A 12,532-nucleotide genomic window follows, 5' to 3' on the forward strand; every position below is an offset into this window, starting at 1 on the left:
AATTACCCCAACGAGAAGTATTTACTGCTTTGAAAACACAGGTGAGTGCTTAGGGCCTAGAGCAGGGGTGGGCAAACTACGGCCCGCGGGCCACATCCGGCCCACGGGACCGTTTAATCCGGCCCGCCAACCCTGAACAAATTGTATTATTAAACTTTTTTTTTTTGGTCATTTTGCCTGCAATGACTGCGTTTTCCCAGTAGATGGCGAAGCGCTCGCCTGCGCATTTACTACCGGAAGCCGTGTCAGAAAGCTCGGTGCACACTCACAAGTGCGTGTACGTACGTACTCAGTAGTACGGACTTGGCGCACTCTCGCTCTATTCGTATCAGTCCCGAATTTAGAGCGTGGGCTTTGACGACAGCATTCTTATAATTCGCGCGCTGAGCTTTCGGATGCAGTTTTGCGCTAAAGCCACCCACAAACCTTCCCCTGGAATCCTTCCATTAAAATGAGTGGCCCGAAAAAAAGAAGTGAGTGCCGAATGTTAAAAAAAGAGTGGCCAATTTGGCTCGACGTACGCGACGTGACGTTCAGCCACATCAACATCAACCCGTCACAGATCAAGGTAAACGGACCAACACCTCGGATCTCGCCTAAGAATTGCCACAACAAATTTTACTCCAGACTATGACGCACTAGCAAAAAAGGGAGACCAACAACACTGTTCCCACTGAAAATGAACGGGAGGCTCTCAAGTTTATTGTAAAAAAATGCATTTTGAATATGATTTGTACACATAGCAGGGATTGAAACTAGCGACCATTCTCATTTTCAAACAATGCAGGATGCTCAAGGACATTGATGCACCACTTATTTGCGACTAATCTTAACCTGTAAAGTTCTTAAGGCTTACTTTAAGGAGGTGTTTCCCGTTTCCTCACCTCTGTTACCAGGTGTTTGCGAGTTAAAACTCTGCTCTGATTTTCAGATACCCCTCACCGTGTTGCTGTTTTGATTACTTTATTTGGATGTATGCTTTCACCGATTCTTCAAGATGATATATTTGGTCAGAATGTTTGCCGTTTGATGTGATCTCATAAGATAAACCTCTTTCATTAATCTGACCTGCAGGCACTGAAGTGATGGCGATTGTTATTCATAATAACAGTGTCGTATTTTATGAGAATCACTGATAGCAGTTTTTTAGTGAATTATTATTTTTTTAATGCTGTTAATAAATGCATTTGTTTTCAAAAAAACTTGTTTGGAATATCCATGCTTTACTACCTACTAAAGGCCAAGATCTTTTATGCAATGACCTTTACAGGTCGCTTATATGACTTCACACAACGCCTACGTCCATCTGCTCCTGGTCCGGCCCTCCGGCCCAAATTTAGAACCCAGTTCGGCCCCCGAGTCAAAAAGTTTGCCCACCCCTGGCCTAGAGTAATCTGGTTGACAATTTGGCTTGGTTGGAGTCAAAACATTGCATTGAACAATTTTGATTAATGGTAGATTGGATAGTCACCAGGACTAACCCAACGAGAAGCACTTACTGCTTTCAGAACACACGTGAATGCTTAGGTTTGACTAATCTTTCGATATATTATCATGCTCACCTGGAAATTTATACAAAGATTTTTTTTTTCCTCATTTGATATGGTCTAGGACAGTGGTCACCAAACTACGGCCCGCGGGCCGGATACGGCCCACAGGACCGTTTAATCCGGCCCGCCAACCCTGAACAAATTGTATTATTAAACTTTTTTTTTTTTTTGGTCATTTTGCCTGCAATGACTGCGTTGTCCCAGTAGATGGGGAAGCGCTCGCCTGCGCATTTACTACCGGAAGCCGTGTCAGAAAGGTCGGTGCACACTCACAAGTGCGTGTACGTACTCAGTAGCTACGGACATGCCATGCACTCGCGCTTTATTTGTATCAGTCCCGAATTTAGAGCGTGGGCTGTGACGACAGCATTCTTGTAATTCGCGCGCTGAGCTTTCAGATGCAGTTTTGCGCTAAAGCCACCCACAAACCTTCCCCTGGAATCCTTCCATTAAAATTAGTCGTCCAAGGAAAAGCAAGGTGGACACGGTGCCGAGCGTTTAAAAGAGAGTGGCCAATTTGGCTCGACGTACGTGACGTGACGTTCAGCCACATGAACGTCAACATCAACCCGTCACAGATCGAGGTAAACGGACCAACACCTCGGATCTCGCCTAAGAATTGCCACAACAAATTTTACTCCAGACTATGACGCACTAGCAAACTTTAACAAAAAAGACAGCGGTGTCTACAAGCCTACTGGAACCTACAAAAGGATTATAAGGAAGGAACACAAGAACTTTAAGAGACTGCTCATATGTGTCAGAGAGATTCTGCTCTGACAACTGAGCTGGACTTTTATCTGTTAAGATTGTGCATGGCACAACAGAAAGTTAATGTTCCATGGCTTTTTTTTCTATGAAGAACCCAGAGAGAGTTATTTAGTTATTATTTATTTCCTGTTTTTTCTGTGAAGAACTCAGAGAGGGTTATTTAGTTATTATTTATTTCATTAACAGTGTTATTATTTGTTTCCTGACTTTTTTTCTGTAAAGAACCTGGGACTTTTTTTCTGTAAAGAACCTGGAAAGGGTTATTAAATAACCGTTATTTGGTTATGTGTGGCTTTCTGGAAAACAATAAAAAATGTAAGCTCCCCTACGATCGTCACACTTTTTCTGTTACAAACTGACACCGGCCCCCCATCAGAGAAGGGAAAAGTTATGTGGCCCTCACAGGAAAAAGTTTGGGGACCCCTGAGGTAAACGGACCAACACCTCGGATCTCGCCTAAGAATTGCCACAACTAATTTTACTCCAGACTATGACGCACTAGCAAACTTTAACAAAAAAGACAGCGGTGTCTACAAGCCTACTGGAACTTACAAAAGGATTATAAGGAAGGAACACAAGAACTTTAAGAGACTGCTCGTATATGTCAGAGAGATTCTGCTCTGACAACTGAGCTGAACTTTTATCTGTTAAGATTGTGCATGGCACAACAGAAAGTTAATGTTCCATGGTTTTTTTTCTATGAAGAACCCAGAGAGAGTTATTTAGTTATTATTTATTTCCTGTTTTTTCTGTGAAGAACTCAGAGAGGGTTATTTAGTTATTATTTATTTCATTAATAGTGTTATTATTTGTTTCCTGACTTTTTTTCTGTAAAGAACCTGGAAAGGGTTATTAAATAACCGTTATTTGGTTATGTGTGGCTTTCTGGAAAACAATAAAAAATGTAAGCTCCCCTAGGATCGTCACACTTTTTCTGTTACAAACTGACACCGGCCCCCCATCAGAAAAGGGAAAAGTTATGTGGCCCTCACAGGAAAAGGTTTGGGGACCCCTGAGGTAAACGGACCAACACCTCGGATCTCGCCTAAGAATTGCCACAACTAATTTTACTCCAGACTATGACGCACTAGCAAACTTTAACAAAAAAGACAGCGGTGTCTACAAGCCTACTGGAACTTACAAAAGGATTATAAGGAAGGAACACAAGAACTTTAAGAGACTGCTCATATATGTCAGAGAGATTCTGCTCTGACAACTGAGCTGAACTTTTATCTGTTAAGATTGTGCATGGCACAACAGAAAGTTAATGTTCCATGTTTTTTTTTCTATGAAGAACCCAGAGAGAGTTATTTAGTTATTATTTATTTCCTGTTTTTTCTGTGAAGAACTCAGAGAGGGTTATTTAGTTATTATTTATTTCATTAATAGTGTTATTATTTGTTTCCTGTCTTTTTTTCTGTAAAGAACCTGGAAAGGGTTATTAAATAACCGTTATTTGGTTATGTGTGGCTTTCTGGAAAACAATAAATTTTTTAAGCTTTTAAAAAATGTAAGCTCCCCTACGATCGTCACACTTTTTCTGTTACAAACTGACACCGGCCCCCCATCAGAGAAGGGAAAGGTTATGTGGCCCTCGCAGGAAAAAGTTTGGGGACCCCTGGTCTAGGACCTAGACTCTAGGTCACATCCAGTGTCGCTCAAGTCAGGCTCAATGACCTCGATGACCGTTGTGTTAACTTGTCGTGACGGGAGTTCAACTGACTGGCGTTTGTATATCACTTTTTTTTGTGTGTGTCTTTCTTAGCCTGAAAAAAAAAGAAAATACAAATAAACGTATTATTATTAAATATGATTAACCTAAAATCCAGTTTTCTTCAATGTTTCAAACCTGAAACTCTTGTGTATTTTCAAATTTCAGATGGCTGGATGTGAGTGTAGCCAATCTGACATGTACCAGATATTGGGTCCATTACCTTCAGGTCATCCAGGAGTCTGTATGGCCAGGAGGAGTTTTGCCTACCTCACCTCAAATAGAACGAAGTCAGCAGCAGAAGGACAACACCAAGAATCAAGCCTTGTATTGTCTTATGAATCTTCTGCCAGGTACACAATTTGAGTTTCACTATAGTGGAAGCGCTAAGGTTGAATGAAATCAATCCAAATACTACAAGATAACTGTTGCAACACTGTCTCTTGCATGTTTTCACGGCAATGATGTGTGGATGAGGCTTTTTTGCTTGGCTATGATTTTTATGATTTCATTTCAAGTTGTTTTGTTTACGTATAAACTGATTATTAGATGTGATATTTGGCATTTTGGCACATACCGTATTGGCCCGAATATATGACGGTGTTTTTTTTCATTGAAATGAGACTAAAAAGTGGGGGTCGTCTTACATTCGGGGTCTAGACGTTATACCCATTCACAATGCTAGATGGCGGCAAATATCTTTAAAGCGAATGCTGAACTTAATTCCCCAGGCCAAAGCGAACCCCTGTCATGAAAAATAAAAATAGCGGTAGCACGAAGAAGAAAAATACAAAATAGCGGTAAGCAGTTTTCCCTCTAATTTTTCAAGTGTCTGTGCAAACACACAAGGTCCCTGTGCACACTGTGGACCACTCTATACATCACCAGATTAAATAATAAATAAATACATAAATAAATACCTACCTGCATACATACACACATAAATAAATAAAATATTGTCAATGTTCAATGTTTAACTTGCTCGGGGGTCGGATTTTGTTTTGTGTGACAGCTCATTCCTTTTCTGTCGGTCTTTTGCGCTCTCTTCCAGTAATGTACCGATCCCCTGTCCCATCTTGAGTCTTTGTACAATTCCAACAGCTTTCAAATGACATTTCTCCTGAATGTGACGCTTGAGAATAGAATAGAATAGAATAGAATAGAATAGAATAGAATAGAATAGAATAGAATAGAATAGAATAGAATAGAATAGAATAGAATAGAATAGAATAGAATAGAATAGAATTCAATAGATCTTTATTGTCATTGTCACACATGTACAACGAAATTTTAAAAGTGCCAACCGATCAGTGCATGAAAAAAAAAAGAATAAATAGAATAAAAAGATAAAAAAAATACAAGCTAAAAACCCACAGAAGAACATACACAGACATAATCATTTTCTTTTAGCGGCATTCAATGTGACTATCGCTGTAGGGTAAAAACTGTTGGCGAATCTGCTAGTCCTTGACCTAATTGATCTATAGCGTCTGCCTGATGGCAACAGTTCAAAAAGGGAGTGGCCAGGGTGGGAATTGTCCTTGAGAATTGAATGTTCTGTGTTTTTTTGAGACAGCGGGTTCTGTGTAGGTCTTCCACTGTGGGGAGAGGGCAGCCAATGATCTTCTGTGCTGTGTTGATGACCCCTTGGAGCTTTTTCCTCTGAGCAGCAGTGCAGCTAGAGTACCAAACACATATACAGTATGTTAAAGTGCTCTCTATGGAGCAGCGATAGAAGGACACCAGCAGTCTTTGTGTAATGCTGTGCCTCCTCAGCACCCTTACGAAGTAGAGTCTCTGCTGGGCCTTTTTTTAGCAGCTCAGAGGTGTTCACGCTCCAGGTGAAGTCCTCCTCGATGTGGACTCCCAGGTAGCGGAAGGAGGACACCCTCTACACACAGACCCCGTTGGTAATAACTAGTAGAATGTCCGTTTTATTTTTCCTCCTAAAATCAATGACCAGTTCTTGGGTTTTAGCCGCGTTTAGGAGCAGATTGTTCTCTCCGCACCACTCCGATAGGTAGTCCAATTTCCATTCCTTCCATATTTTTCCCTCCGTAAACTCGCCCGCCACTTTGACTTCACTTTTGCAGAGGAGACCTTTCTCATTCGAAAAAATCTCACCCAGTTTCACCGTTTTCTCTTGTACTTGCACACACTCTATACACACACTATAAGTCGCTCCGGAGTACAAGTCGTACCAGCCATAAAATGCCCAAAAATGTGAAAAAAATATATATATAAGTCGCTCCGGAGTATAAGTCGCATTTTGGGGGGCAATTTATTCGACAAAATCCAACACCAAGAAAAGACATGAACGAGCAACAACAGGCTAAACGATACGGTATGCTAACGTGACAAATACAAACGAGGAGCTGAGAACGGGCCTGACGTAACATTCAGTTATTTAAAAAAAAAAACTATTACATAAATAACACGTTTATAAAACCATCTGTGTCACTCCAATTCATTAAATCCATTGATCGTCCTTTGTCAACAATGCCGTGTGCCGCGCCGCAGTTCAAATTATTCCACAGGCCCATACAACGATATATAAACTATATTTTAAATAACTACCACATAAACAACAATATTATCAAACCATTTGTGTCACTCCAAATCATTAAATCCATCGATCAAATTTCTCGTCTTTTATCGATCGTCCTTTGTCAACGATGCTATGTGCCGCGCCGCAGTTCAAATTATTCCACAGGTCCATACAACGATATATAAACTATATTTTAAATAACTATCACATAAGCAACAATATTATCAAACCATTTGTGTCACTCCAAATCATTAAATCTAGGGGTGTAAATCGCGGGTTTTGTCACGATACGATATCATATCGATACAAAGAACTACGATACGATATTTGCCGATATCTTAAAGCCTGCTGCAATTCATTCACGATATATCGCGATATAGTGCTCTACGATCGATTTTTTTTTTTTTAATAAAAAATATAGAACAATATCCTGATTTATTTTGCGTGAACTCATACGCAAAATCAAAAAGGTACTGCAAACTCTTTATTTAGGAAATTACAAGAGTATTGTAGTATAAAAAGTGCTTATTTTAACACTGAACTTTGATGTCGTGTTTTTTCTTTAAATGTGCGGCGAGATTTGTGCTCCTTGAATATTTCATCACCGCATGGCAGAATTTACAGACTGCACGTGTCTTGTCCGTTGAGCCATCTTTTCTTTGGAATCCAAAGTGCTTCCAAATGAATGACTTGAAGCCTAAAGGGGAGCAAATTTCCTCGTCTTTTTGGACACTAGCCATAGCACCAGCCCAGGAGCCGCGTACTAGTTGTCGACTCCCCTTTCACGTGCCTGCTCTGCTCACAACACAACAACGCCGCGCGCACTGTTCCCGGAAAGAGGAAGCAAGCAACAATGAACTGGATTTCAAAATAAAGTCGCGTCTAATGTCCGAGGTCAAACACGGCGATATAAATCGATGTTTACGTTTAGCATCGCTGCCAATAAATCGTAGAGCATTATATCGATTAATCGATGTGTATCGATGAATCGTTACACCCCTAATTAAATCCATCGATCAAATTTCTCGTCCTTTATGTCATCCTGGTGACAGAGGACATGTCCAGAGGATATGGCGCTTTAAAGTGTTAATTACTTTATTTGATTTTTGTCTCTATTTTTCATGTTTTGAATATGTTCAAGGTAAAGATATCAAAGCATGTGAAATGGTCAACTATACTTGTAAGTAAGTGATGTGTTAATGATCAAGTAAAAATTTGTGAAAAAAAAACATATATATGTCACTCCTAAGTATAAATCGCCCCCCCACCCAAACTATTAAATAAAACGCGACTTATAGTCCGAAAATTACGGTAAATCGCTCCGGAGTATAAATCCCATTTTGGGGGAAATTTATTCGACAAAATCCAACACCAATAACAGACATGAACGAGCAACAACAGGCTAAACGATAGGTATGCTAACGTGACATAAACACAAACGAATAGCTTATTGATTACATGGTCGCCAATAATCGATATGACTCTTTTCAGTCTGGTTTTAGAGCTAATCATTCCACTGAGACAGCACTTGCTAAAGTGACTAACGATCTCCTCATAGCTATGGATTCAAACGCTTCATCTGTATTGTTACTACTCGATCTTAGTGCTGCCTTCGACACTGTAGACTATTTTATTAGGGCGTCTTAAAAGTTGTGTTGGTATTTTAGGGTCAACACTAGGCTGGGTCCATTCCTATCTATCAGACAGGACGCACCGAGTGGTCCATGGCAATACGTCCTCTGAGCTTTATAATGTTACGTGTGGTGTCCCACAACAGACGCAACGTTACTTGAAATTCAAATTACAATAATCCCTTGCTACATCGCGGTTCGTTTATCGCGGTCTCTCTTTTTTCTTTTTTGTTTTTTTGTAATTTTGAAAATTTGTGAAAAAATTCACATATAAATCGCTCCCCAGAATAAGTCGCCCCCCCACCCAAACTATGAAAAAAACGCGATTTATAGTCCAAAAAATACGGTAGTTAAAAATAACTGTTGCTATGGAGACAGAACAATCGGATTTTATAAATATAATCTAAATAAATAAATATAAATATATATTTTTTAAATCAAGTAAATTTATAACTATTTCATTAAGTGCAACTGTTTGAAATATTAGAGATGAACTTTTAAAAAACAAAGATAAGTGAAATATCAACATCTGTTATTCTGAAAATTGCAAAACTTTATTTAATGTAAAAAGTGTTAGGGAGCTAATCATTTTATTAAAATTTTGACCTTCTGACCAAGAGGATACCATTTAACACTCGTGTCCAAAAAAGTGTCAAAGGGAGCATTTTCTCACTTGCGGAATTCAAACTTTCTTGCAATTCACTAATGCTGAAAAACTAATACACTGGTTCATGACCACTAGGCTTACTTTCGTGCTCTCTTAGTAGGCTGCTCCAATATGTCTTTAGAAAAGATTCTTCATCTGGCATGGCAGACATTGTTAAACGTGGTAAAAAGTTCATACGCAGTAATACACAAGTGAAGGAAATAAACAAGTCATTTAAAACAGCACACTTCCCCACCTTGTAAATCGATTGTTTTTTTTTATAACTTTGTGATCAGTGATAGACCACATAAATCCTGAATGTGTCAAATCTGTTTTAGTCAACACTGCTGTTTTCTTCATAGGCAAACCCAAATGTACACAAGGAACAGATGCTTCCCATACTTTGATATGAAAATAATTTAGGCAGTAATTTTATTTCCTTTCCTCGCCTTTGTGTTCACAGACATAGTCATAGATTTGCTCAACTCCACGAAGTACAAACTCAGTTGGGAGTCTGTCTTTGATTCCTTCCAAAACCCCTACATTAACAGGTAAGTGTAGACCCGATGAACGCAACATGTTAAATAAAGTTTATGATCTGATTCTAGTGATTCAGTAGTCAATTGCTGTTCCCATTACTAATTAAACTCCTGTGTTCTGTTTTGTTAGACATCTGGTTTACAGCATCTGTGACCTTTTAGTGGAATTCCTGGTTCCTGAATTACCAGAGCAAAGCTTTCAAAGTAGTTTGCTGCAGAGCCTTTCCAAAAACCCGGAAAAACTCGTGGCATGAGAAGACAACCCAAATGGGCTGTTACACATCTTGCCCCCACTCATGGTTCCCCAAACCTTTCCAGTTCAAGATGCACACTAGAAATTCAATTCCTGCTCAGAACCCGAACCCACTCAAATATAACCATGTGCTGCCGTAACGTCAACATATTGTTCTTAAACCGATAATAAATGATTCAGCGAGCTTGAGCTATATTATAAGCATTTTGCCAAATCTGTGTGTGTTTACTTGACAATCAACGATGTAGTTTACACTATTTCACACTGACAGTTGCTCAGTAATAATAATAATAAATAACATCATAACCGAATCCAGTTTGTTGGGTTCCTGCTCCATAGGTTTGGTAAATCATACCCTCATACAAAGTCAGTGTTACACAAAAATAGCAACAATGTTCTTCCTAGAGAACAATAAAAAATTCTTTCTTTTCTTTTCCTTTTTTTGCCTTATAACTGCTGCGCAGAATCCTGATTTAAGTGAATCAAAGTGCCCATACCCAGCTAGTGACTACTGATCCCGTGTTTGATTATAATAATGTTATATGGTGTCACTTTACATATTATTATTACTACATTATTTACATATTAACATAAAGAAAAACTGCAATTTATGACCAATGTTTCTAATTTCATCTAATCTCGCAGGAAGTAAGAACATGGAATACCCTGATTATAATAGCACTGCGAGTGATCATGTCGTTAAAGAATCAACTGAAGAGTTGAATGTTTATGTACATGTGCAGGTGTGCACAACACTTTTGTCATAGCTTTGCTGCAGGTGATGCGATGTTTTGAATGCCGAAATGCACGCTTTTGTGTGCCATAGTATATCCACTTTAATGTATTCATTCCACTTTGTCATGATCATAGTGCAACATTAAATGGAATGTCACAGCTGTGTTTCATGATTTAATTGTCAAACTGAACATTCACACATATGGGCAATTTAGAGCCTAAAGTTAACCTAACGTGCATATGGGTGCCATTCCAACCGTTGTTTGCCAGATTTTATCCCCAAATTACCACCATTGCCCACTGCTGTTGTCCAAATTAAGATCCTCATCACATAGTCCCTTGGCCCTCAAAAGCCACAAGATGTGGCAAAACAATTTATTATGTTAGCTAACAACTAAAACGCTGAGATAAATTTTTCAGTAAACAAAAAAAATCTGCAAACCTAAATTAGCACAACAATGGGATCAATGAAGATCTTCATCCATTTGTTTTCTTTGATTAACCAACCCAAACAGAACTAACAGCAGGCCACTAAATATGGGTGTGTCTAATTTGACAACAATTCCAGAAAATGTTATTTGTTGCATCATAATACTGTTTGATGTCAAATTGACAAGGGCTTTAAAATTAGTTATAAGGTCAAGGTGTGTTTACCCACTTTGCCTAAAAGTCAGGGTCAGGTCTATCACCACAAAAATTATTCTGGGTTAAGTACTCTCAATGAGTACAAACTCCAATTTATGACCCTTCGGAGTGAATAAAGCAGTAATGCCAATTTTTGTGTTTTGATCTGATGTGTGAACATAAAAAGAAATTTCAAAACAATCAAACACATATCGAACCCTGCACTTTGGACAAGGTCACCTTTGCAGAAGAGGTTTAGTTTGGCAGGCATACTGATTTGATTTGCTTCATCTGCTTTCATAATTATACATTAGCAAATGTTGCAAGTGGTCCTAATATGGACAAGAGAGAGCTGAAAAGAACAACCATACCAGTAAAAGTCTCTCGGTGTGCACGTCATAAGCTCCGATTCCAGGAAGACTATTCATGGAGATGTGTCTGACAGGTCAGGAGGTCTGTCGCTGTGCTGTGATCCCATTGGGAATTGCTGTTTTCTCTCAGGGCTGCTGGAACTTAGGGCCTGTCTGATGTTACTTACGGTATATTCATTAATAACCTACGCTGTCTGGCATGCTTGGACAGAGATGTTATTTTAATATTCATTCCTGTGTTACACTTGTCTGTCCGCATCATCTATTGTACCTTTATGCAATCTTATCTGTGCAGTCAGTAAAAAATAGTGGCAAAGAACAAAAGAGAAAGACAGAGTTTATTTGACCTAATAAGTACAGTCATTGCGAGTATTGCGTCATGCTGTTGAGCTGTCAAACATTATTTACATTTTAACACTTTGGCTACATGTTTTGAATTGGTAAAGTCATGCTTGCAAAGATTATGAAATGTAAAGTAAAAAGCACTGGATGTTCATAACCTCTGTAGAATGTACAGGTGATACAATATGATAGGACCACAGACTACTTATTAAATGGAGCTGAGGTTTTGCCCAAATAAGATGAGTGATTACTTTCAAATAAACTATTCTTCTCATCAGTGTCATTACATCATTATTAGCACGGTGTGTAGTAAAACCTTTGAGAATCTTGTTTTTATAAAAGCTTCAGCCTGCACAGGGTGACTGATTTATATGGAAACCACATGTTCTTTATCCTCAACGGGTTATGCAATCCCCTCACGTCGTGTCCTCCCCTCTACACACACGCACACACACACGCAAACTGTCTGACATGCCTTGCTGTCTGGTTGTTTTCTGAAGAGCCACATCACTTTCATTCTGTTTTCCTGGCCTGAAGCTCAGACGACGTGCGTGTTTGTGCAAACTGCCCTTTGAGGACAACACTTTAGCCACAAAGCCTTCAAAAAGTGTTTCCTGATGTCTGCAAGATGCAGAAATTAGAGAAATGCATCTGTGCAAATGCAAAAAGCAAGGCGCCATGTCAATGATTACCAGGCTCAACATAAGCATCCCAAAGGTTTTTTCTGCTTTTCAAACTTTCTGCATTCCAGGCCTTGGAAAATAATCTGCAAATTCTTCAAAATATCTGTTTACAATGCAATAGAAATTTA

At 39.1% G+C, this 12,532-nt stretch overlaps 1 protein-coding gene across 2 annotated transcripts in view; it reads left to right on the forward strand.

Moving 5' to 3' along the window:
* Positions 1-10,543, forward strand: part of snx19b (sorting nexin 19b) — a 100,969-nt gene extending 90,426 nt beyond the window's left edge. For both annotated transcript variants that reach the window (XM_061279982.1, XM_061279983.1), the window contains 3 exons: positions 4,201-4,385; positions 9,321-9,408; positions 9,527-10,543. In XM_061279982.1, the coding sequence (XP_061135966.1) occupies positions 4,201-4,385; positions 9,321-9,408; positions 9,527-9,650 (397 nt within the window). In that variant the 3' untranslated portion in view covers positions 9,651-10,543. The remainder of the gene's footprint in view (positions 1-4,200; positions 4,386-9,320; positions 9,409-9,526) is intronic.
* The last annotated feature ends 1,989 nt before the right edge of the window (positions 10,544-12,532 follow it).

This window comes from Syngnathus typhle, linkage group LG6, assembly GCF_033458585.1.
Source record: "Syngnathus typhle isolate RoL2023-S1 ecotype Sweden linkage group LG6, RoL_Styp_1.0, whole genome shotgun sequence".
NCBI lineage: Eukaryota > Metazoa > Chordata > Actinopteri > Syngnathiformes > Syngnathidae > Syngnathus > Syngnathus typhle.